The sequence below is a fragment of the Eurosta solidaginis genome, chromosome 1 (genome assembly GCF_040869045.1).
Source record: "Eurosta solidaginis isolate ZX-2024a chromosome 1, ASM4086904v1, whole genome shotgun sequence".
Classification (NCBI taxonomy): Eukaryota; Metazoa; Arthropoda; class Insecta; order Diptera; family Tephritidae; genus Eurosta; species Eurosta solidaginis.
The window spans coordinates 376,297,110-376,324,819 of NC_090319.1; the positions used below are offsets into that span (position 1 = coordinate 376,297,110).

Consider the following 27,710-nt stretch of genomic DNA (forward strand, 5'->3'; position numbering starts at 1 on the left):
GTTCACCATATTGTTATATTATAATTATATTTATATATGTGTACGCACATTTGATATAACATGTTTCCATTTTCTTTGAATTTAAAACAAAAGTCTGACAAATAAGTACATATGTACATACATATGTATGTACTTACTAACCGAACTTCAATTGGGCGTACATCAAATATCGTCGGTCCAATGCCAAAGTCACGAATGTTCATATTTGATGTTTAGAGAAAAATTTAATTAATAGAGATTTAATTTTGTATTTGTCAACCACTATTGGAAGGTTTACTTTTGTAAACCACTAAGTAATTTTAATTGAAAAATGATTTTTTAATTTTTTTTTTTTTTTTTTTTTTTTCAAAAAAATGCACATTTGTTGTTTTGGCTTTGCAAAATTTTACATATATAATATTTCGTTTAAACAAAAATGGCACATTCGTGACTTTGGCATTGTACCGACGATATGCTGGCAAAAATTAAACATTATACACGTTATTACTTTGTTTTATTAAACGCACTTTCACCAAATTTTATTTTTTATAATTTATTTAATTTATAGTTTTCAACTTTGTAGTAGTCACGAAATTCTTTCAGTTGCAGCTCATTCTCAATTTCTTCTCTCGCATGTAGAGTTGCCACACTTGATTGTTTCGAACAAAACTTTTAGTATAAATGTTTGACATAACATTTTAAATAGAGAACTTGTAAGTTATAGAAAAGTAAAGAATCAAATCGCGGGAAGGTAATTCACCACTGGAGTAACTTTACATGTAATTCGGCAAGTTTAATTTTCGTAACACTTTAAGTTGAAACGATTCCAAAACAACTCAAACTTTTATGCTGTCGGAAACATCAACATTAAAAAGGATGTTTTTTTTATTATCTTATTAGATTCGTTCGCGTGAGTGAAAATTCTTAAAAACTTGAACAAAATGTTACTAACTTTGGAAAAATCCTGTTCGTTCAAACAAAACTTTTGCAACAAGAGGGCGCAATTTTGCATTTCGCTTGAAGGAGTAGTTGCAAAATTGTACCCGATAAATAGGTGTCCTGATATCGCATAATTTTTTGCAGTGTTATGCACAGTAAATTCAAAATTTTTTTCGTTACGTATTGATAACTGAAAAAGTAGTTTTTTGTTTTTTTCCCAATTTGTGTGTTTTTTTTCGATTTGGTGAATTTCTTATTTTGTTGTGTTTTTTTTAACAAGTGGCACCATCGTCATAAGTACAAAGTAGAGAGCGAAGTGAGCGTAAAATTCTCTTTGAAATTTGCTCATGCATTGACTGTTGTTCGCTGTTGAAATGACTAGTGAGCTCAGTTGTGTTAACAGAAAAATCAGTTAGATTGATTAGGAATCTCTCAATTTTACAGAATTTTGTTAACTTAAGAGCGACAATTTCTCTTCTGTTGAAATGACTAAACTAATTTGTTCGCTTTACAAAGAACTCGGTCGAATTAATTTTTAGCACCATTTCTTTCAGTGTATTGGCTTATAATTCATAAGATAAATATTTCTACTGAACTTGTCGTATATTCTTCTATTCCAGGTATTCGATTCTCCTTGGATGTGTCACGTGATGAAGTAAAGGCTTTGTCTGCTCTTATGACATTCAAGTGTGCTTGTGTTGATGTACCATTTGGTGGTGCCAAAGCTGGCCTTAAGATCAACCCTAAACAATATTCTGAACATGAATTGGAAAAGATTACGCGCCGTTTCACGCTTGAGCTGGCCAAGAAGGGTTTCATTGGACCTGGTGTCGATGTGCCAGCACCCGATATGGGTACTGGTGAACGTGAAATGTCTTGGATTGCCGACACATACGCCAAAACTATTGGACATTTAGATATCAATGCACACGCTTGTGTAACTGGTAAGCCCATCAATCAGGGTGGTATTCATGGGCGTGTTTCGGCAACAGGTCGTGGTGTTTTTCATGGTCTGGAAAACTTTATCAATGAAGCTAACTACATGAGTATGATTGGTAAGTCACCACTTGGCACATGCATGCGTCAATTGCGATTGCTGTTAATGTGAAACTCACGTACATATATTTACTCATATTGTTTAGGCACCACTCCCGGTTGGGGCGGCAAAACTTTCATAGTTCAAGGTTTCGGTAATGTCGGTTTGCATACTTGCCGTTATTTGACACGTGCTGGTGCAACATGTGTTGGTATTATTGAGCATGATGGTTCTATCTATAACGCTGATGGTATTGACCCCAAGGTTTGTTATGTTCATAAAGTATTAATGGACTTGAAACCTAATAAGGCGTACTTTTATTGTTTGTTAAACAGGAATTGGAAGATTACAAGAATGAACATGGTACCATTGTCGGTTATCCGGGCGCCACAGCATACGAAGGTGAAAACTTGATGTTCGAACCATGTGACATCTTCGTCCCAGCTGCTGTTGAAAAGGTTATCACAAGTGAAAATGCAGATAAAATCCAAGCTAAGGTATGCAATTGATATGAAACATGTTATCAATATAAGCGCTTTAGATTTGTTGCTATGTGTAGTGCTCAATCAAGTATTTATCTATATATTAATACGCTAACAAAATTTTCATACAATCAATTGACAGGCTGTTTCGCATACTTAGCATCCGTAAAATAATATAAAAGTTATATGAATCGATTCGTATGGATCAGCCGCAGTGCATAGGCCTATTTTTGTTAACAAATATTACTCTATTTGTTTATAATTAATAGAAAAAGTTTTTTGTAAATTCGAACAATTCATACAAATATCGAAATTCATTTTCGTGCACAAGCGCGCCTTCTTTGGGAACAATTATCTAAGTGTTCTAATGCGAATTTCAAAGACCTAAACCTTTATGTATCCCCACTAAATTCGAAAGCACAAATGTTTCACCTACATACAAATATGGTTTCCCATTGTTGCCACTTACCTATAAAAGCCTCTACCAAAATCCTAAAAAATTGTTCCAAAATAATTTTTAGCGTACCAAAAAATCGTAAATAGAATTAATTTTTGACCGGCCCAATTTTTGTGGCAAATTTCACTTACACGTAAATACATAAGTCTTTATTTAACAGATTCTTAGTTTTTGATTTTAGTTGTTTTCAAAAAAACATGAAATCACCAATAATGAGTTAACTTTTGTTGAAACTAACTAATTTACTTATAACAATTAATGGCAAATTTGCCCGAAAATGTTTTTCCATTTGCAAATTTAATCCTCATTTTAGATAAAGTACGTGTTATACTGAACAAAAAAAAAGTTAAAAAAATATAACATTACATTTTTTATATTGCCTTTTATGCTAATTACGAAACAAAAAAACGTCAAAAAACCTTTTTGATTTTAGGTCAAAGCGGCAACGGGCATCATAGCGGCCGTATTGCATAAGCAGTATATTACCCACTATATATTAATAAGCTAACAAAATGTCCATACAATCAATTGACAGGCTGTTTCGCATAGTTAGCGTACGTAAAATCATATAAAAGTTATATGAATCGATTCGTATGGATCAGCCGCAGTGGCATAAGCATGTCTTATACTGAACAAAAAATAAATAAATTTGCTACAAAGATATAACGTAAAATTTGTATATTGTCTTTGATGCTAATTTATTTTTATATTTCTTATTTTATTTTATTATATCATCTTATATTTCAACTTAATTTATTATTATTTGAATGCAACTTGATTGCATCAGAAAATTTCACGTTGTATATTAAACGAAAAAAACGACCCAAAAACCTTTTTCGATTTTAGGTCGAAATATTGCATAGGCAGTATATTACCTACTATATTTATTACTAGGCTAACTTTGTTGGATTATATGTCCATTAATCGGATGCTTAGATCCCATAATCCTAATTTGTTTATGTCGCTTAAAGTTATGAAATCAATTTTATTTTAGTAAATATGTTTGCGTTAATAATTTCAATGTTTTTGTTTGTTTTTCTTTTCTTTCTAATTTATTCTGCTTTGTTATATCTTAGTATTATATCTTTCACAGACGATATTTTATGGTAGATATGGTGATATATATTCATGAAATGGAGTGTTTACAAATTTAATAAAAATTAATTACGTACATAGATCTGAATTGCAATCTCCACATTAAATATCCTAACATCATAACATGAACCTTCATATTCCCACAATGATAACATTAAAACCCGGAAGAAAGTCTAAGTGCACTTATTGCGTTTTTATATGGAACTGTTTATTCACTTCACTTAATTTTTTTGCACTTTAAGTACTTAATTTTTTTTCTTTCATTTAAATTTATTTTAGTAAACTCTTGCCTTCTTTCTCATTACATAATTTTTATATATTTTTATTATTTATGAAGGTGTTCTCTATTCTTTTCGAAATTTTCGTTTTGTGTCACACTTATGTACATACTACATATGTATTTATACAAAGTTAAACTCGGTAAAGCGCCAATTGCATACCTAACGGGTGGCGTGAAATAGGCTACATTCCTATCGCACATTTCTTCGTTTTTAACTAAAAGTTCGTGTTTTTTGAATTATGACACTATTGAAGTAAATGGGCGATATATGTGTATGGGTGATATAGGCCTACTGGGGAACCGAGCACACAAAACTAACTTCGGTAGCGCCCCAACGGGGACCTCGCGGGTGGTGTGGAAAAAGCTATTTTTCAATTTAATTTCAAGTAATTTCACCATAATTCTATGTCCATTTCTTTTGATTTAACATATTTTTTATATTTTTGTTTAAGGAGCTCCATACCAAAACGTTATAATTACATTTGAAAATTTTGTAGAAAATTTAAGAAAATACAATCAAAAATTACAACGTCTTAATGAAAAATTTAAGTAAGTTAGACCAGTTTGCTATATTTCCACTCACTGCTTAACTATTAACGCATTATTGCACTACCCCCAACACTGAATGCATAGACTGAGTTGAAAAAAAATACAAGTTGGTCGAATTTCGACCACAGGCGATACTAGTTATTATTATAAGGCTGCGATGTACTGCGACCTTTAATTAGTACTACCCAAAGAAACTTTCTCTGTGTAGGACTTCACTGCCTATCAGTCAGGAAAATCCACGGAGACGGCAATTCATAGCCTTACGGAAAATGCCTTGAAGTCTAGAAATTTCGCCCTCTGCTCCTTTATTGACATCTCAGGGGTTTTCGATAAAACGGCACACCAAGCTGTTTTGATTGGCAAGGATATAAACCCAATGATTCGCTTGGTGCTATCCATTCTAAAGAGAAGAAAAATCAGTCTTGATCTGGGAGGGTCAACTGAGTGTGTTGTGCCCACTAGGAAATGCAATCATGGTGGTGTAGTCTCCTCTCTCGTGGAACCTAGTCATAGATGATATCCATCAGATACTGAAATCCAATGGATTTGACACACAAGGGTTTGTAAATGACTGTAAATGTAATGTGCATCACAGGGATACACGAGGAATCAATATCCAATCGCACACAACAAGCCCTGCGAATCGTAGAAAGGTCATCTCATACCAAAGGTCCATCTATCAATCCTAAAAAAAACCGTCCTAGTGCCCTTTACTCGGAGAAGAAAACTTTCCTTGCCAGAACAATCCCTGGGTGCCACCAACACCCGATTTTCACTGGAACCTAGGGGTTACATTGGACATGGACGCAAACAATAACAAAATCAAGCAAACTGCATCAACTAGTTTGTATTGGAATAACGGGTGCGATGAGAACATCCGGTGCGCTCCCCAAGGCAGTCGGTTCTATGTACCGGAGCGACTCGGAATTTTTCACGATCAAGGACTGTCATTTCAGTGTAACCCCATTTAATTTGTTGCGTCCCTCCCACAAATTGTCATCCTCCCAGCAGCTCCTTGCAGCGGGACTGCTCCATATTCTCTTGCTCCGGGAAGGTATCGAACCCAATCCGGGTCCGTCTCCTGACCCCGGTCCTGAGAAATGGTTTTGCTGCATCTGCCGGATAAGAATCTTTTTAGGACGGTCATACTCTGTTCAGTGTGTCCCGTGTAAAGTTTGCATCGGACAGGTTGTTCTGGGCTTGATCCCAAAACCCGACGCCCAAGAGCGTCCCGTAGTCTACGCCTCAGCGTCCCACCACTACCATCCATCTACCCCCGTCTCCCCCCCCCCCCCCCCCCCTTTTCCGTCTGCAATCGTGTAGGTCAGGGAAACAGACTCTTAGTCCCTACCTCCGCTTGCACCGTTTGCCAGCACAGAATATATATGTTTGCGACATCGCCCAATGCAGCTCCTGCCTGGGACGGTGCCACTTTCCTAGATGTTCTGGTCTCCGGCACGGCAACCCCCGATGGGTTTCATTGCGCCATGTTGCCAGGTCCCAAACCCAAATAGGTACCCCAATGCTTACCCAATGATGTCCAGTCCCAGGTCCACAACAGCAGTTGCGTCCTAGCCTTTCACAACCCAGGCGTAGTCATCCATCACTTACTCCTAGAGTGACGACGTCTCCCCCGTTGCACTTCAAAATTCTGCTGTTAAACTGTAATGTATTAACTGGGAAGATTACGGAGATAGTCGATTTCATGAAGCGGCACAACATCAAGAGACTTAAACTCACAGCAAGATCTGCTCTGCAGACCTGTTCTGGGTATAATGACAGAAAAGATCGTGAGAGCGGAAATGGAGGCGGCCTCGCGTTTATCTTACACCCCTCGTGCAATATCATTTATTTGATCCCGACATCGGCCGCAGGGACAGTGTCTTAGAACGTCAAGGCTTATCTGTCCGGTCAGGCGATGCAAACCTAGAAATCATCAACATCTACATCCCTCCTGCCACCTGTTGCCCCAGTGGATACCGCCCTAACATCAGCGCCTTACTCACTGGCAATAATCGCATTATTTTAGGCGACTTCAATGCCCACCACGATCTATGGCATTCAAATTTGCAGGCAGACAGTAGGAGTGAGATGTTGGCGGATCAAATAGAAGAAACGACGTTCTGCACAATAAACGGAGATGCCCCCACACGTATGATAGGAAGCTGTCACAGTTCGCCGGATATATCTATCGTGAGCGCAGGACTCGTAAACTGCGTCAACTGGCAGCCGATGGTAACATTGGCATCCGACCACCTGCCTATACTTATTTCGCTCGAGCGTACCACTGACTTCATTGTCACAGAAAAACGCACTTTCATAAAATTTAAAAAAGGAAAGTGGGACGAATACAAATCCTTTACAGACAACCGCTTTGCTGCCCTCCGCATCCCGACTGATGCTCGCCAAGGGAAGCGTGCTTTCCGCAAGGTCACTGAATCCGCCTCGGCTCGCTTCATTCCCGCCGGTAGAATTCCCGAAATTCGGCCTCACATTCCGATGGAGGTCGTGAATTTAGCGAGAGAACGTGACCTTATAAGACAGCTCGATCCCGGCGACCCCCAAATAAGGGATAAAACCAACGCATCAGATTGCTTGTGGATGAACACAAGCGGGCGAAATGGGAGGAGTACCTGATCGGTTTTAACCTCTGCCGGTGTAGGTAAACTTTGGTCCACTGTAAGGTCCCTATCGAATCCGTCTAAGCAAAATGACAAAATTTCCATCGCCTTTGGCGATAAAGTGCTGTCGGATGCAAAAAAATATAATAAAAATAATATTATCTGGGTGGTTGGCAGGCATCGGTGCAACTCAGAAACGAAACATCAAAGCCAAGAAGAATTAAACAAGGGGTGCCACAGGGTGGTGTCCTATCCCCACGTTTGTTTAATTTCTACATATCAAAACTACCTTCGCCACCGGAAGGAGTTACTATCGTTTCTTGCCACAGGCCCGCGCCCACAGATCGATGAGCTTTGCAACAGAATAAACGGCTACATCCCTGATCTCTCCAGTTTTTTCGCATCGCGAAGCCTGGCATTATCACCGACTAAATCATCCGCGACCTTATTTACAACTTGGACGTCCCAAATGTCGACCATTTGGAACATCCACGTCGGTGGCACTATGCTACCGACTGTCCTACACCCCAAAATCTTGGGTGTGACGTTTGATCAGGATCTACATTTTGGTGAGCATGCAGCCGCAATTGTACCGAAAATCCAGAGCCGTAATAAAATCCTCAAATCTCTTGCTGGCAGTACTTAGTAAAGAAACGCTCATTACTACTTACAAAGCAATTGACCAGCCGATTGCATGCTACGCGTCCCCTATATGGTCGCCAAGCCTTAAAGCTATTCACTGGAAGAAGCTACAAGCCTGCCAAAATACTGCTCTCAGAATCGCCACGGGCTGTCTTCTTATGTCCCCAGAACACCATCTACATAATGAGGAGCGAATACTCCCCATCAGGGAGAGAAATGAGATGCTAACCAAGCAGTTCCTGTTGAATACCCAGAAACCTGGGCATCCCAACAGGTATCTGATTTATGAGCCACCGCCTAGGGGCTTAAGGAGTCATCTCCGTAAGCATTATGAGGAAATAAGGCACCTGAAAACTCAGCCGTATGACCAAAAAACACAAGCAGGTCCTCAGTGAACTCCACAAACAGGCGTCGGATCTGTATGCTGGGAGTTGCCCGGTGAATCCAGTACTCAAAGAACAGTACCCAAAACTTGCGGAAGAGGAACGCACACTCCCCAGGGAAACACGAGTCACTCTAGCTCAACTTCGATCTGGATACTGTAACAGGCTAAACTCTTACCTATACAGAATCAACCCCGACATACAAAATGTATGCCCCGCTTGCAATGTGTCACCATATGACACCAACCATCTCTTTAATTGTAATGTGGAACCAACGCCTCTAACACCCCTCTCATTATGGTCCACCCCTGTTGAAACAGCAAGTTTCTTTGGTTGAAACAGCAAGTTTCCTCTAACTCCCGTTAGAGGATATTGATGACAATTTGTGATCGGTCGCACCTATTGAATGGGGCGAAGCACTGCTACAACAACAACAACAACAAGAACATCCAGTGTTGATGCACTTAGTGCTTTTAGTTGGAATACTACCCTTCCCTATTCTAATAGAGAAAGAGGCAACACTTGCTGCACTATGACTTCAAAATATCTCTGAGCTAAACAGCGGAAACAGGGCGTTATGAAAGTAATAAGAAAATTCATAGGAGATCCCGTATTGCAACTACAGGATGTAATGGCCCCTACGCAAAGAATATCACTGAATTTTGAGGTGCTCATTGTGGATAGAACTCTTTGGGAAACAGGGAATTCATATACTGACCCTGACTCAGAGGTGTGGTTCACGGATGGTTCAAAATTTGATGACGGAAAACGGGATGGGCCGAACTTCAAGAAATCGATATCATTCTCTAACTATTATTAAACCCGACAGTTCTCCAAAATCATTCTTAAATCACTATCCAACCCATGAGAAATTTTACAAAATTTATAGTCTGGAATATATATCCAACGTCATTCTCGAGTTATTCTCCAATTTTTGAGAGCTTGTTGGGTTTATTAGGCGAACGAACGTAAATAAAAGAGTTTAACCCTGCCAGATCAGCGGCTTAAACTTTGCTTGGCTTCGGTTGAAGTAGGCTAAAAAAAGTGTAGAATGAGTTTAGGCGTAGTTCAACTGACAAACTGACTTGAACTTGTACTGAAAAACCGAGCCTAAGTGGACACTAGTGAGAAATAATCCTACTTGCTGGTTTCAAGGCACCGTAATAAAGACGCAGAAAATCTGAAATTTTGAGTAAGTACGGTTTAATAAGGGAAATTTTAGAATATTCCGCGACCAATTTATGAATATTGTAACGAATTTTGGGAAATTCCGCTTATTTCAAACCTTCTGCTAACGTTCGAATCGCTAAACTGTTGAATAAATCACTCCAATATTCAGTATTGCAATATGGTCTTTATTTAGTCTACTTGGGAGTAGTACAATTATACTTCACGAACTTCCCAACAGCGGGTTTAAATTAAACTGCTTACTGACTACTCAGCTTGCGCTGCTTTTATACTCTGTGTTGCTTCATTCGCATATTTCTAGTAAAGTCTAGACATTTCGCCTTCTAGAACTGCTGTATCTCCTGCTTGGTAATTGAGCTACATATATGCGTGAGTAAAAACTTCGGCTGAAGATTACATGTGTTTGTGAGTATCTCTTCGTTGCCTTGTATGTACATATGTGTGTTAATGATGATTGATTTGTTCATGTACACAAGAGTGGCAGCTTGCTTTATTGTTGTTGTGCCTTTATTTACTAGCCTAGTGATGTCAAAATTCGCCGCAATATGATATGAATGATATTTGAAACGATGATTGTTCTTGTTTTAGTCACATTTTAGAAAAGTGAGTCCACCAAAAATTTTGTTTGAGGTATTATATGGGGAGCAAGGTAGGGGATGGAGAGTTCTTGTATATATATTTACACTGTATAACATTCAGCTGGGTTTTGGATCAAACCAATTTATGAAGAAAATCCGACATAAGCAATTTTCTAAGCTAATTTCTTTGCTAAAGAACCGAGAAATAAATTTTTGATCCAATATAAATATATATATGTACTTTTCACTTGTAGATCATTGCCGAAGCTGCCAACGGCCCAACTACTCCAGCAGCTGATAAAATTTTAATTGAACGCAACATTTTGGTAATACCCGATTTATACATCAACGCTGGAGGTGTTACTGTTTCATTCTTTGAATGGCTGAAAAACTTAAATCATGTCTCATACGGACGTTTGACATTTAAATATGAACGTGAATCCAATTACCATTTGCTGGGTAAGTGCGACGTGATAAGTCGTTTTTCTTTTGTTTATTTTTAATTATAAATGATTCTTAACTCATAAAACTAGTTTCCACGGCATTATCGAAAAAGACGAAAAAAACATGCTGAGCAAAGCGTATAGCTTCTCTCTACCTTTAATGCTAATCTGCTCAAGCGTGTGCTCGATATGCTTGTGCTGTAATTATTTATATTTTATTTGCACCATCACACTTTCATTGATTTTTAATTTCAATTTCAATTTATAAGTTTTAACAAACATACATCGCATGATAAAAACACTTGCACAGTGTAACCGTTATCTTTGAAATAAAAACAGCACTGGTCCTTGAGTGCGTTGAAAAGCTAAATCAACTAGAAACACACAACGATGATGCGTGAGTGATTGCTGGCCTGGGTTCCTGGCCATAGGGGAGTTGAGGGTAACGAGCAGGCGGACAGCCTGGCCAGAGAGGCAGCAACGACATGACCTATTAGTCCCGAGCCGTTCCTGCCAGTAGGCCCGTAGGAAATTAGGGGCATCTATTAGTAGAAAAAAGGGTAAAAAGGGAAGAACACTGGCGCAATATGCCAGGCCTAAGATAATCTAAGTTACTGTTAGGGGGTTACAGCACAACTCAATATAGGGCATTAATAGGCCTCTCGAAGGATTCTTACAGGACACTGTAGCCTGAACAGTCACATGCAAAAGCTGGGTATAATATCGAACAACACATGCCGATTTTGTGATCGATCAGCGGAGACGGCGGACCACATCCTCCTGGAGTGTGACGCAATCTCAAGACGTAGGGCTAAGTTTATGGGCTTACCATGGCCAGAGCATTCTCACATCAAATCCCTCAAGCCAGGTGAACTGCTGGGTTCATCAATGGCTTACGATTCACGGCTTGCAAAATTTGAAATTTTCTTCCTTTAAATATGGGCGGTGCCACGCCCATTTTCCATAATTTTGTCAACTTTCTATTTTTCCTCATAAAGTCGATCCACATATCAAGTTTCATCAATTTATCGGTCTTTGGTATTGAATTATAGCATTTTTTCCACTTTTCGAAATTTTGATAGATTTTTTAAGTGGTCGTGGTAGCCAACCGACTCCGTTCATTTTCTCAAATAAGGGTTGGTGTCGAAATTCTGTATGTACAAAATTCTAAAAACAAAATTCTGCTTTTTTAAAATTCTGCTTTCTAAAATTCTGCTTTCAAAATTCTGTATTACAAAATTCTGTATTAAAATATAATGTTAACAATGTTAAAGAGGTCATGTAATTATTTTGAAAAAGTGCGCCATGCATAGTAATTCTGCGTAGAACACCATTCTGCATAGGCGCCTTCGGCCGCGCTTATAAAAAATAACCCTGGGCTACGCAATGCCAAGTCCGGGTGTGTGGTATAACCGTGGCTACCGCCACGGTGATGTCCTTCTGCGTAGTATACCCTTCTGCGTAGGCGGCCTTCGGCCGCACTTTAAACAAATAACCCTTAGTCGATCCAACACCGGCTACGCCATGCCATGATTCTCTATGTCAAGTATCTTCAACGGTTTTTGCTTTACGGCTTAAAATTTTTTAAACTTTGTTCTTCTAAATGTACATAGGCCTATTTCGTGGTCGTAAGCGATATTGACATCAAGTGAATGTATAATGATAAGCACAACCTTCCTGCTTGATTTCAGAATGACATCTTCAACGGCTTAGGAATAATTTTTACATAATGTAAAGATAGAAGGTGGCGGAAGATTTGACAGTTGTCATATCGAACGCCCTTAGCTCCAGTGAGCTCCGGGTTGTGTTTTGGAAGCACGAGAATGGGGGCATAAAAGAGGGTCCCTTTTGAAATAGCACTTAAATGAATACTTTTTAAATAATGATAGAATATAGATGTAGCTTGATTTTAATGCAATTTTATAATAAAAACTTTGTAATTAAGTTTGCGTTATTGATTTTTGAAACCTTTGCAGCTTATCGATTTTGCTTGTCAGAGGTCGATTGCTAATACACTGCCAAAAATGTCGTAAAAAGGTTTCAAAAGACGTGCTTTGATATCGATATCAATAACCTGAAAGTAAAGACTTTAGTTATGTCAAAAGGTGCTTGCAAAAAAATTATTTAAATTTTATACTGAAAGGGTTCTGCGACAAGATTGCGCTCAGAACCGCCACGGGCTGTCTTCTTATGTCCCCAGAACACCATCTACATAATTAGGCGAGAATACTCTCCATCAGGGAGAGAAATGAGATGCTAACCAAACAGTTCCTGTTGAATACCCAGAAACCTGGGCATCCCAACAGACATCTGATTGATGAGCCAACACCGCCTAGGGACATAAGGAGTCATCTCCATAAGCATTTTGAGGAAATACGGCACCTGAGAACTCAGCCGTATGAAGCAAAAAAACACAGGTCTTTGGTGAACTCCACAAACAGGCGTCGGACCTTTATGCCGGGAATTGGCCGGTGAATCCAGTACTAAGGGAACAGTACCCAAAACTTGCGGAAGAGGATCGCATACTCCCCAGGGAAACGCGATCACTCTGGCTCAACTTCGTTCTGGATACTGTAACAGGTTAAACTCTTACATATCCAGAATCAACCCCGACATACAAAATGTATGCCCCGCTTGCAATGTGTCCCCACATGACACCAACCATCTCTTTAATTTTAATTGGAACCAACGCCTCTAACACCCCTTTCATTATGGTCCACCCCTGTCGAAACAGCAAGTTTCCTTGGACTCCCGTTAGAGAATATTGATGACAATTTGTGATCAGTCGCAGGTATTAGGTAGGGCGAAACATTGCTACAACAACAACAACAAGACTATGGATCGTACTCCTGGTCTTGGAGCGGTTGAAAGTCATTGTTCGGATTTAAATGCCGAAGCCAAAACGTGTCTTTTGAACACGCCCCTGACAGTTTTGAACGGGTATTAGCAGTCTACCTGTCCTGTAGTATAACTTACTTATATGGTACTTAACCGTTTAAACGGTTGTGACCATCCAACAAGGTGCGCCAGCCGCTTCTTCGCTCTGCCAGATGGTGCCAATTGGTCATACCAAGGGAGTTTAAATGGTTTTCCAACTGGTGCTTCCAGCGGAGTGGTGGAAAAATTTAACAACATACAAGACGAACAAGACGACAGGTGTATAGTTTACGTTGGATATAACTTGAAGTTCTGAATTTCAGTCTTTATCCCGTAAACCTGAGAAGTTACCACTGTGAGAAGATTCATTGTTGGGCACCAATCATTACAATTCGACGCTCCGGTCACCTGTAGGCAGGGGTTCGGAGTCAAAGCGATCATCGGTCACCAAACTACACATGTATCCAAGCCTTCGCTGGCAGCACAGATTTTAAGTGAGGTGCTACAAATTTTCCATTATTACACAATGCCCTGGACAGGCATGTGCATGTAAAGCGTTGTTTTAAACAACATTACATAGCATACATTGTTTTTGCTTTTGTCTTAACGATAAAAGATATTCCCGAAGGTTTTGGGTAACGTTATCGGTGTTGATAGTCCTTTTCCGGGTATAGATCCGGTACGTTCCGGCTTGTGCCATTAAGGTATTAGCAGGAGTATCTCGAAAACGAATTGATGTGACCAAATTCAGCCTTTTAGGTTATACCATCCCCTCCACACAAGCTTCTGATAGCCATTCATCTGGAATGACCATCATGTGTGGATGACTTGTACATTCATCGGTTTACTATACAGAAGTGTAATATAATGCGCCCACACCTCTCAATTGATTACCCGTTCACAGGAACATTGACTGCAACGAAAAATCGGTTGACCAAAGACCGGTGTAACGGTAGACATCTCTAAGGCTGACGGTCCATCAGCTATACTCATCAATAGTGACATACTTACCAATCTCAAGAAACCCGCAATTGGTTACTACGGACTCGTATAAAACCAAAAATCAAATTTAATTACGATCAGAATATAACAGTTTCTACTGATTATATTTAGAAAAGAGATATTAAGGATCACATCCACAATCACAGGGCAAGGCTGTTTAGCCTACACACGGAAAGTATGGAAATCCCTTCAAGGCTAGGTGTAAGAGCTGTAGTGAGGACGGTTGAGAGGAAAAGGGCACCCATATTCCCTGCGAGGGCTTAGCCCCAGGGAGCATTACGTCCCGATGGCCTGAAGGTTTAACGTGACCATATGAATCGTTCCCGAGATGGTCGGGCTAGCACCTTAATGGTGCTGTGTTACCGGAGCGTACCGGATCTGTATCCGGCAAAGGACCATCACATCGATAACACCCCCCAAAGCCTTCGGGGAACAACCTTATCGCTACAACAACAACAACAACATGCCACCGCCCGACTGGTTCCCAGCAAACACAGTTTTTAACGTTAGAGAAATATTGTAGTTTTACATTAGAATTGTAATGTAGTTCTCTAATGCATTTCGAATCGAAAACTAGGTTAGAGAACTAGGTTAGAATTCGACTGTGAAACGATTCGAATAACACTAGAAATGCGATGTTATGATTATTGTCACAGTTATCGATTATTTGCACGACATGATCAGTCATCCTTAGTGCTATACAAACATAATAAAAATAGTGAAAAGTTGTGTGGAAATGTTATAAGCTGCGAAAGAAGTTTATTCTATTTATAATAATAAATACTAGTAAGTGAAAAGGATCAAAAAAAGTTAAAAAGGGAAAGTGAGCAGATTATTGAAGTGCTATTGAATGACATGAAGAAAACGCTTCGTTATCCGTACCTCAAACCAATGACGAGCTCAATCCTGGGGAAATAAGTGGAAGGGAAAATTTTAGCACAATAACTAGTACTGAAAACTGTGGAACATGCGATAGGATTTTGAATTATTTTTATTTTATTATAATTTATAAGCTTATAACCAAATAAAAGTATTTTATATAATTAAGCAATGAAAATTTCGCTGATTTTAAATAACTGAACTTAATTGCGCATCACTTCAAAATTATCATTAGAAACCCATTAGCAATTGACGTTAGCATTCGATTAGAATTCTAACCCTTTTCTCGATATCGAGAACGAAGTCCCCTTTTTGTCGAGAATGCTATAATTCGCGACAGTTTCGCAAATCGTCCTCTAACCTTCTACCTTAGAGAAATACATTAGAATTCGATTCGCCTTCTAATCGTTTTCTAACCTAAATGTTTGTTGGGTTATTGTCTTCGTCACGGAAAATGCTGACAATATAGCCATCCAATAGGCGCGATAGATGAAGCAAAGAAAACGCGTCACCGCCAAATACGGGTGAGAGAAAGGGCTCCGAAGCGTCTGGAAAGTACAAGTTTTGCCCACGCCGTGATATATGTAAGTCGTCCTAGGCGACGTGAACGCCACGATATGAAAACAAGGTGCATTTGGCTCCGTATTTGCAATTTTCAGCCTGCACAACGAAGCCTCACGTAATGCATTGGAAACCACATCTGAACATAAAATATCCGTCCTTCTATCGTCACAAAACCTACAGGTAACCTGCAGCAATATATTTAAAGCATTTATTATTGATTTTATATTAATATTGCTATATCTTACTATCATTTAATGCCGAAAATATGCTAGTTTTAATAATTTTGTTCAAATAAACAAAATTATTAAATGAGAATTGTCACACGTTTGAATCGTATAAAAGCAAACACAAAACGGAACTTGAGAAAAAAAGTAATGCCGCTGTATATTTTTTCAGAAAAAAACGATTTGTATAGTTTTACATACATTTTTTCCTCTACATAAAAAAGTAGTTTTATAAAGCGACAACATTCTTATTTCTAAGGGCATTCAAGATGGCGGCGTTAGAGCGAGAAACTGCTTACATCCGCCACCTTCTATAATTCCATCATGTAATTTCTACGAATTTCTATTTATTATCATAAGTTTCACCAGTTATCGGTGTAACGCCATGAACTATTGCAGTTTTTCGATATCGAAAAAGTGGGCGTTGTGCGATATCGCCCATTTTCAATAGGGACCTATTCTGAGCGTAACTACATAAATCTGTATACCAAATTTCCTAACGACATCTCAATTTTTACTTAAGTTATCGTGTTAACGGACGTACGGACGGACATGGCTAAATCAAAATTTTTTTCGATGCTGATAATTTTGGTAAATGGTAGTCTATATCTATCTCTCTCGGTGTGTAGCGTGTTCCGCCTACCACACCCAAGACCCTGAGCTCGATTCCCAAGCAAAGCAACATCACAAATTTAGAAACAATTAGGCAAATTAGAAAAAAGATTTTCTAAGCGGGGTCGCCCCTCGGCAGTGATACTCCAGAGTGTATTTATGCCATGAAAAGATTCTCAGTAAAAACTTGCCTTGCCTTGCAGATGCCGTTCGGAGCCGTTCCAAGATTGAGTGAAAAATCAAAACCATTGTTTACTATATAGTTTGGCAGCTTAAATGGAGGTTATGTTGTAAATTAAAGGGAATGTATAAAAATAGTTAAAGGAAATTGGTTCTTTTAAGAAAGAACACTTATTTGTACAAATTTGTGCTAAAATATGTATTTACATTCTACCACAATATTCTCACTGTTAATACAACAACAACAACAACCACAATATTCTTTATTTTAAGACGAAAAGTATATCATAACCAACGGAAGAGCTCTTCGTATATTTGATGCAGCCATCCAGAAATTGCGCAAGGACTTTTAAGAAGGCTTAAATAGATTTTGGCATATGATGAAGGACTAATTCAACTCGACTTGGCCGCCAGAAAATAGTTTTGCTGAATGAAAGCAGGCAACTCCGGCGGATTTGTGTTATCCCTACGTCTTCTTCTTCTTATGCTCCTCTGTTGATGTTGCTGAGGCAACAATTCATTACTCATTTCAGTGAATACCACATGAAATACCGCTGTTATCCACAGCGGGATAACACAAATTCGCTGGGGTTGCCTGCGTTCATTCAGCAAAGCAATTTTCTGGCGGCCAAGTCGAGTTGGGTTCGCCTTTCGCCATATGTCTAAATCTATGTAAGCCTTCTTAAAAATCCTTGCGCAATTTCTGGATGGCTGCATCAAATATACCAAGAGCTCTTATGTTGCTTATGATATACTTTTCTACTTAAAATAAAGAATATTATGGTTGTTGTTGTTGTTGTATTAACAGTGAGAATATTGTGGTAGAATTTACATACATATTTTAGCACAAATTTGTACAAATAAGTGTTCTTTCTTAAAAGAACCAATTCCCTTTAACTATTTTGATGCATTCCCTTTAATTTAAAAAGTGAAAAAACTCCTATGAAATGGCAAAGAAATCTCCCTCTCCCTCACATTCATAATACCTACTTTTCTCCCATAACCGGTTTCCGCTTTTTCGAACATTGTTCAGAATAGGAGGAAAGGGAGAAGTGAAAGAACTCACAAGGAATTTTTATTTAGAATACGAGGAATGGGAGAAGGGAAAAAACTCGCACGGAATTTTTGTTTATACGCCAATTACACGGCTCAAGTATCCTTGTGCCAATTACCAATTTGCACAAGGATTTGCCCGGTGTGTGCACTGGTTGCGCTATTTGCGCAGAGAACTGCGCTAAAATCAAAACGATTTTGATATTTACGCATGTCTGCAAATATTGCACATGCTTTTTTCTTCGTGTGTGGTGAATCTTACACAGTTTACCTGTGGTTTCTGATAATATAACATCAGTAATTATTGCTTAAAAATGTTAAAATCGAAGGCGTAAGGACCATCTCTAGCTTGTAACAGGAATTCACACAAATTCAATAATACATAATAATTGTTTATCAATAAGAACACATGTTTCATTTGTTGCACTAGTTGAAAAATGAATATTGCGCAGTGCTGCAATGAGTTGAGCTGGTCTTGCAACTAAAATATAAAAATTATAAATACAATGGAAAATAAACGCTTCTGGTGCGAGTTTTTCGACTTATACTGTGAATTACCAGCACTGTGGAAAATAAATAGTGTTTTTTTATACAATTAGTGCCTTTTTTATACAATTAAAACACATGTTTCATTTGTTGCGCTACATTAAAAATGAATATTGCGCAGTGTTTTTGAGCCGTGTATGTCAAAATTTTCATTTGCACAAATTCCGTCGTTTTATATTTGCGCATGGCTTTTGTGTCATGTATGGGCCGTCTTAGAATTGGGCTGAATATACATAAATTCGTAAGGATTATATCACTTAAAAATTTGAGCTAAATAATCTAAAGTTTTTTTTGAAACTGAGTTGAGAACTGTGCGTGTGAATGTGCGAATTTTCACCGATCAGCTGTAAGTTGCGCTACGTGGTAAGATTTACAATGATCAAAACTAAAACCATTGTGAATCGAACTAAGTGTGATATCTTCTGCATAGACGTCAAAATTCCAAAGTGATTGGATCACCTGATTTGTAATTGACTATCGTTGTCTCATTCTGTATCTCTTTCTATCACCCGGTGAAGATAGCCGCCATATTGAACATCCTGTCAAAACGCTAAAAAGTAGCCATATTGAACATCCTGTCAGGCAGTTGACATATAAGATATCACACTTAGTTTGATTCACAATGACTTAAGCTGGAGACATTGGTGCTTTATCGGTAACCGTATCGGTAACCTTTTAACAGCTGATTCGACCAACCTTATGAGAAGCAATGCAATCGATTATTGGTGCCGCTAAGTACGTAACCGCCCTACAAGAATACTGACTATCATATGACTATCATCTGATTGTCAGCAATGTCAACCTAACGATCAGCGCCTCATACAAACTTTCTATCACAAACTTAAGGGGACTTGCGCAAATGTGATGTAAACAACTGTGTACGTGTGAGTTTTTGTCTCCTTCTTATACACCAACATCGCCTACTGATTAAGTATATAGCCGTACTGCTCACTCTCATTCCTTTTCCTGGATCAGTGCTGACACTCTAACTATCAAAAAGTGTCATAAATGATAGTTTACTGTAGATATCAGGTTTGACTGTTATACTATCATAAATGACCTTTGTTATATTCCGCCAAAAATGAAACAATGCTTTTTGCTTTTTATTTACTTTATTTCATTACGTTTTTAATTTTGTACATGATAAAAGCATACGTGTTTCTTATTTGTTTAAAATAAATAGTTTTATACGAATTCGAGTTCAGAATGTTCAATTTAAATTCAGAAAATAACAAAACAACAGAAGAGTGCTTTCCTCATGTGGAAACACATTTAAAAATGAATCACCACTAACCACTATTATTTTTCGCGTATCAATTTTTTTAGTGCGCCCCATACATTCAGACAGCTTTTGGTATTTTTTAATATTATTTTCTTTTAGCATGAAGCTTTGAAATGCTCTCTTTTTCATTTTTTAAACTTATTTTTTATATGGTTTTCGTCGGTTGATAATGGCGGAATTTAAAAAATAACAAAACAACCGTGATAATCATTTGATTGTCATATGACAGTCAGTAGTGACAACATGATTAAATCGGATAAACTGTTCTCGCATACATAAAATTCCGTTGAGAATTTTGTATCTGTCTCACATGCATAATGGTATCTGCTGTATGTTCTTTTGTTCTGTACCAGGTGTCCGAAGATTTCCCAGTTTGAGTCCTTTTTCATGATTATAGGCTGTCGTTGGGAACATGCGGACATGCGTGAGCGATCAACGGAACATACATAAATTTGAGTATCAGTGTTTACGTCATCGCAGGATCAGCATTGTCAATTACAAGTGTGAGTGTATTAGTAAAACTATCAGCGTTTCTTGTAGGGCGTATTGTAGCCAACCAATTTTTTTTGGTTTACAGTCGTAACGATTACGTTGGGGATACGACTACAGCGATACGACATACGGCACCAATGACTCCCGCTTAAAACAACTTTACTAAGATATTCTTGTAAATGACTTGCTGATGTTTGAGATTTCTGATGAAAATGACAGCTGTTGTTTGCAAGGTTACATTCCTTTGAGTTTACCGCGTTTACACGATAAAATGTGCGCATAAATTTATACAAATTGTGTAAATGATTTTTCATACAAAACTAGCAGACCCGGCAGACGTTGTCCTGCCCTAAATTTGGCATATCTGCATACATTTTAATAAGCTTTTTCCGTCTGACTCTGCCCTCTCCCCCTCTTCACTTTTTCCTAATCCTTTTATTCACTCCTCCCTCCGTCTTTTTCGCTTCATCTATCTCCATCTTCGTCTCATTCTATCTCTTTCTCAATTTCCTTCTCTCTTTTCTCTTCTCTCAATTCCTTCTCATTCTTCTGCATCCCTTATTGCCTGTCCCAGAGGGTGGTATGTATTTTATTGTATGTATACTTGATATCATTCGCTATAATATTTTTTATTGATAAGCAGGTTGTTTAATTAAACACCAAGCAATTACACGGAAGTATATCCGCACCACCTGAAAATATGAGTGCCACTGTGTATACGTAACATTTTAATATTACGTATAAACAAATAAAAAAAATGCAATAAAATAATATTGCGACTATAAACTGAGATATAACCTATCCTATATTTCAAGTTAGATCAAACTACACATGGGGTGCAAAACAAATTCAAAATCGGTTCAGTAGTTTAGGAGTCCATTGGCCTCAAACCTGTGACACGTATTTTTTATATATTAAGATTTGACAGTTCGTTTACGCACTAGATAAATTTGTATGTGAACACACTTAATAAAGGGGCAATTAATGGTGACTTATCCATAACCAGATAAAACAGCTGATCGAACCAACCTTAAAGCGGAGTCATTGGTGCCGTTTGTCGTATCGCTGTAGTCGTATCCCTATCGTTACGGAAGACAACCAAAAACCAATTGATTGGCTGCGATACGGTTACGACCTTAGCGGCACCAATAATCGATTGCATTGATTCCCATAAGGTTGGCCGAATCAGCTGTTATAAGGTTACCGATACGGTTACAGATAACGCAGCAATGTCTGCAGCTTTATGGAAATCAATGTAATCGATTAATGGTGCCATAGCATAACGCTAAAGCCATAACCATACCATAGCCAACCAATTGGTTTTAGGCTTCTCGCCATATCCATAAGCTAAAAATATTTGAGTTGGTGAATTTAATAACTTTTTGTAGATTTTATAGCATTGTTATGGAAACGTTATGACTAAGAGACTTATTTTTTGTAGAATATGTTTGTAATTTTTTGCGTTTTCTTCATTTTTATGGAATTCTCACGATTTTTAGGTCAAGGAACCATTAATCGATCACATTGGAGATGCTTATGGATATGGGTATGGTTACGACTATGGCGTTAGGGTTAAGGAAGTTTAATTGGACCTTAAGGCATTTATAAGGTTAAATGAATCCCCCTAAAGTCAGAAATGGTTATACCATGTGGGTGTTTTTATCAGGATACATTATACATACATTTTCTATTATATTTTCTTTACTTTCCAATCAGTGCGCACCTATGATTGAATGAACATTTCTCAATAAGGTTTTAATGCTATCGAAAATTCTATTCTGTTGAGTTTGATAGCATCATGGCGCAACGATACAAGGTGGCAGCATGGAACAGCTGATTATACCCTTTTTTTATTTGATTTGATACATCAACTTCCGGTGCCGTACGTTTTTGACATTTGTCCATCGAATTTACAAAAACAAAGTACATGGAATTTGTATTTATGTTTGTAGGTATGTCACCATGCTGCCACCTTGTATCATTCCGCTATGGATAGCATTTACTTTTTTTATTTTTGGTACTTCGCATAATTTTTATGGCATTAAGCTTTTGCAGTCAAAATTCGATTGCCCTCATAATTCAATAATCATAAAAACGCATACATATATTGCCAGCATTTTTCTGAAAGTTGAAGCCAGTCAGTATTTATATTCCGATAGTTTCGAAACTATCGAAAGTATTTATAAATGGTTTTATTTAGCTTGACTCTGTTTAGCGGCCGACCGGCCGGCCGTTGTTTACGAATTTCGTAATTAAAATTTAAGTAACTCCCCGATAAGCTGAAAGTTTGAAACTTAGAACATAGTTCAGAACCCGAAGACAATGCAATAATAAGAAGAAGAAACCTCCGATAGGTGGCGCATGGATCAAAATTTTTCAAAAAATCTTATTTGTGGTCCGATTTGGCTCATATTTGGAACACATAATACATAAATGAATGTAAAGCGACATATGAAAAAAATCGCCGTTAGGTGGCGCAGGTATCGAGATATTTAAAAGAATCGTATTTGTGGTCCGATTTGGCTTATATTTGGAACACATATTACATACGGAATAGAAATCGCTTTGTGAAAAAAACTCCCGCTAGGTAGCGCAAGGATCGATATATTCAAAAAAATCGTACTTGTGGTCCGATTTTGCTCATATTTGGAACACATAATACATACATGAATAGAAAACGGCCTGTGAAAAAAAATCGCAGCGCAAGGATCGTGATATTCAAAAAATTTTTGGAACACATAATACATACACGAATAGAAAGCGACCTATGATGTCCGATTTGGCTCATATTTGCAACAAATATTACATATAGTCCGGTAGAAGTGACATCAAAATATTTTGGAGTTGGAAGAGGGACAAGCGCAGAGTCGAGTAAAGTCTTTGGAAGGATTATGTATTGAGGACTTAGTTTGTAACAAATTGTCAGGAAAGAGTCCTTGTAATAATGAGTCACTAAATGAACTAAATAGAATGTGAAACAATAGGCAATTAAATAAAGACTAAAAACTTGAAAATAAAATAATTAAAAAATGTTATTTAAGTTAAACGGTTTTGTTGAAAACAATACTTACATTAAGTAATAATAATACTAAAAACTAGAAAATAATTAGGTAGGTCCTAGGTACTAGTCATCACACTCCTCACCAATATAGGGCGTTGATCAGACAATTAAATAAAAGTGTTGGGCACGTGAAATTTCTCAAAGTGTGAGACGTAGCATAACCTGATTGAGGTTCAGTTGGTCTTACTTATGATTATCAATAGAAATTTAACGCGTCCAGCGCCTTCGAAACATAGGTATGGACTTCCAAAGTTTTTTTTTTGGAAATTAACGTATTTCAAAAACTTGAAATGAAAAAATGTGGGCGTGGCTCACGTTTGTGCTTATTTTAATGTTATAATTTCTTCCCATTGGAAGTCGAAGCCATATCTTAAAAAAATTGAAAAGCCATATATCTGTGGCAATTTGAACAAAAAAAAACTATTCGAGTTAGGATAAAGGTGATATTCTGGCTTCATAACAGAAATCCGTTACAGATCTCCCTGCGTTACTTACTCATAACCCTAGCGCCAAATGGCTGCTACAAAATATAGGAAGTTACAATGGTGAATTGCGGCTAGCTTTTCAGATATATGTAGGTCTATGTATCGCCATTATCCTAACTCGAAATAGGTTGTTTTTTCAAATTGCCATAGATATTTCTACCTATAATATAAATGTGGCGGCCACCGTGGTGTGGTGGTAGCGTGCTTTGCCCAACACCGAAAGTTCTGGGTTGAAGTTTTTTCAGCGGGGCCGCGCCTTGACAATGGTTTGGCAAACACTCCGAGTGTATTTCTGCCATTTCTGATTGACAATTCATCTGCCTTGCAAATGCCGTTCAGAGTCGGCGTAAAACATATAAGCTCATATTGTTATATTCCCGGGTCCATGATTTGGGTTTCAAGAGCCTAGACCTCGTCTGATGCAACAGTGAGAGTTGCACTCAATTCTATGCAGTTTCTGAGTTCTGATTTGGTTTCAGGGGGTCCAATAAGTACCTCTCCTATCAACTTTCCTGAAATATCTTCAATGTACAGACATCGTCTGTACTGTTAGAATGTTAGTATGTGTATGTATGTATAGTTTTCAAAAGAACAACATTATATGATTCAAGTAAATAAATAATAATATTATCCGCTCTGGAGCTTGCTTCGAAAAACTGAGAAATTACTTTTTCGTTATATGTCAATCTTTTCAATTGTTTCGCCCAATTGGCAGCCGGCTGCTGTAAATAAATTCAAACATTTGTATGCTGACGAATTCAAGTTTTCGAGTTTTGACTGCATTAGTTGAGCATCTGATTATTCCGATTTTACATAAGTTAAGTACAATACATTTTTAATTTTCTAAAATTGTATAACTGTGCTATTTAACGCCTTATCTTGTATTGCTCTATAATCCTCTCTCTTTCTTTCTCTTACGCTGTGCACATTCACATTTATTTTGAGAGTGATCGTTTGGTCCTACGAACAGTTTAAACAGTGAAAATAAAAAAGTAATGCGAAAAATAAAACGTGAAAATTATTCAGGCATGTTCTGTAAACCGTTTCGTTCTGGAGACGTTTCGCCGGCGACTCCGAACCCCCCCCCCCCCCCCCCCCCCCCATAACCTTATTTCTCTTATATTCCTAGCTCCCATCGGTACCCCTTTCCTCTTTCATTCAGGAACACTTTTTTCATGGAGCAGGTGTGTTAAGAGAGGCCAACTCGATAATACCGATTATTCAAAGGGTGCTCCGAACCGTGCTCACGGGATGAATGGCTCTACGTTTGTGTGTCTTAGTATGGTGGCCTACAGATACCTGAAACCCTCTGGTTGTAAATCGTCTTACTGGGATTACTGCGATGTTGGTCTATGTCCCAGCTGGCATACTTTCATCTATATTCGTGGGTACATTTATGGAGTTAAATTCAAATTAAAATAGCAAAACTGGGGCTTAACAGTCCTCAAAAGATAAGCCAGAGTCCGACCTTTCGGTGTAAGCCGGACGCCTGATGATGAACAGAGACTTTTCGCCTCTCCTGTGAGGCCTGATCAGCTTAGCCAAGCTGTGGAGCATGATCGGGTCGGTGATACCGCTTGTAATCACCTAAAGGGACTTCTGGCTAGGGTGATCAGGTATGATGAGGACGAAGAGCTCGTCAAGGAGGATATGCTATAGTGGTCCGATCTGGTCGGTTCCGACAAACGTCTAATCGAACATCAAAATACACCCACTCACTAAATTTCATCAAGATATCTCAAAAATTGAGGGACTAGTTTAAGCTCAAGCTGACAGACGGACATTGATAAATTAACTCAGATCGTCCTTCTGATCATAAAGGAATTCCTCTCCCTTAAGGACTTAAAATTTTAATTTACTTAAACCAATTATGAAATTTTTGAATATCGATCCTTGCGGGAGTTTTTTCACACAGCGATTTCCATTCCCATATGTAATATGTGTTCCAAATACATATGAGCCAAATCGGACCACACATACGATTTTTTTTCTTCACTTATTATTGTATTGTCATCGGGTTCTGAACTATATTCCAACTTTGAAGCTTGTAGCTTATCGGGAAGTTACTTAAATTTTAATTACGAAATTCGTAAACAACAACCAGCCGGCCGGTCGCTACACAGAGTCAAGCTAAATAAAACCGTTTAAAAATATCTTTGATTTCACCGAAGAATGAAACCACAAATAAATTTGATATTTGATTCAAAGGTAGATTTTAAATCAAAAGGGATTTAGAATCACGCAATCCTCTGGCCTTTCCAGGTAGTCGCTTTCTTACATTAGCTCACCACTAAACGGATGTTCAGTAGCTACCCAGAGGATACGAGATGGCCGGGCTAGTACTTCAATGGTACTTGTTACCGTAACGTACCGGATCTATATTCGGCAAAGCTCTATCAACATCGATAACACTCCAAAAACTGCGGGGAGTGTACTTATCGCTATAACAACAACAACGGGATACTTGGCCGCAAGCGAGCGGCAGTAGTGCGCTGGTTGAACCGCATGCAAAATAATCGCTTTGGCCATTCTCTGGCGAATAATAGCGATCAGAAGCTTTCACCACTTACGTGGACTTCTACACACGACTCTATCCTCCTTTCCATAATTATACTAGAATTGAATTGCTTGTTTATTTCTCCCTGTCATTTTTTCTTCCCAAATATGGCCTAGAAGGTTCAATGTAATGCGGTCATATTACATCGTTTCCGAGATAGTCGGGGTAGTGCCTCAATGGTGCGTGTTACCGGATCTATATCCGGCAAAGGACCGTCAACATCGATAAAACTACGCAAAACCTTCGGGAAGAGTCCTTATCCTTACAACAACAACAATCTTGTTTTAATTCGGACCACCAAAGGGACACCAAGATTTGAGGCGCACATACACAGCTTTCATATCACACAATAAACACATTTGAAAGAGATGCAAGACCTTGATTTAGGCAAATGTATAACTTTTTAAAAAAAAGCAGAGCATCCAATTATCCAACTATACTAAGTAATTTGTATTCTTTTTTTTCTTTTTTTCGTTCTTCTATTACAAATTTAGCCTCAGTCCAACAGTCCATTGAAAGATTTATTTTAGACGGTACAGTTCTTCTTTTTAAAAACATTTCATCATGGCATCTTTCGAACTCATATTTTTTGTTTGCCTATTTTTTTAAACCTTTTTTGCTTTACTTCAAATCTATGTTATTTGTTTTATTAAACGCGTTGTTATTGGTCTTAATGTAAATAATTAAGCGTTTAGAAATCACCTTATCTAGATAATTAATATACACTTTGTACATTAAGGTAGGTCGATTTATTAAGCGATATCGCGCCATCGATTTATCGATAGGATTTGGGCTCAGGAAAAAAAGTTCCACTACGCATACCTAAAAAAATAATTTTCGAGCCTGCGAAATTTCATTTTTTTTTTTTTTTTACTTTTTTCGACCTTGATTTTTAAGGTTTTTTTCATGACCTACTAAACAATTTTCATTTGATTGTAAAATTTTCATGTATAGGGTATACTGTATTTTTTTTTTTTTTTTTTTCAAAAAACTGTTATCGCCAACGTTTTTAGCGGACATTTTTGGGTCGGACAGGGTATACATATGAACATTTTTTAGTAGGTCATGAAAAAAACCTTATGTATGTATATTTATATGTACGCACATTAACTGCTTGAATCGCAATATAATTAAATAAGTCGACTAAAAAAAATACAACTTCACCTTCCACTATCCTAAAGTTTATACACAAATGCAATTATTTGTACATGTTTAATTATTTTG

The 27,710-nt window shown here is 37.9% G+C and overlaps 1 protein-coding gene across 5 annotated transcripts in view; it reads left to right on the top strand.

Annotated features, from left to right (window-relative positions):
- The window catches only part of Gdh (glutamate dehydrogenase, mitochondrial), an 82,882-nt gene that overhangs the window by 47,863 nt on the left and 7,309 nt on the right, over nucleotides 1–27,710 (top strand). For 3 of the 5 annotated variants that reach the window (XR_010949156.1, XM_067763135.1, XM_067763138.1), the window contains 5 exons: nucleotides 1,539–1,973; nucleotides 2,061–2,218; nucleotides 2,290–2,451; nucleotides 10,484–10,688; nucleotides 26,981–27,019. Coding sequence is in view for 3 of the 5 variants with exons in the window: in XM_067763135.1 (XP_067619236.1) it covers nucleotides 1,539–1,973; nucleotides 2,061–2,218; nucleotides 2,290–2,451; nucleotides 10,484–10,688; nucleotides 26,981–27,019 (999 nt within the window). In the remaining 2 variants the exon portion in view is untranslated. The remainder of the gene's footprint in view (nucleotides 1–1,538; nucleotides 1,974–2,060; nucleotides 2,219–2,289; nucleotides 2,452–10,483; nucleotides 10,689–26,980; nucleotides 27,020–27,710) is intronic. The other 2 variants (XR_010949157.1, XM_067763136.1) reach the window with 1 other exon arrangement.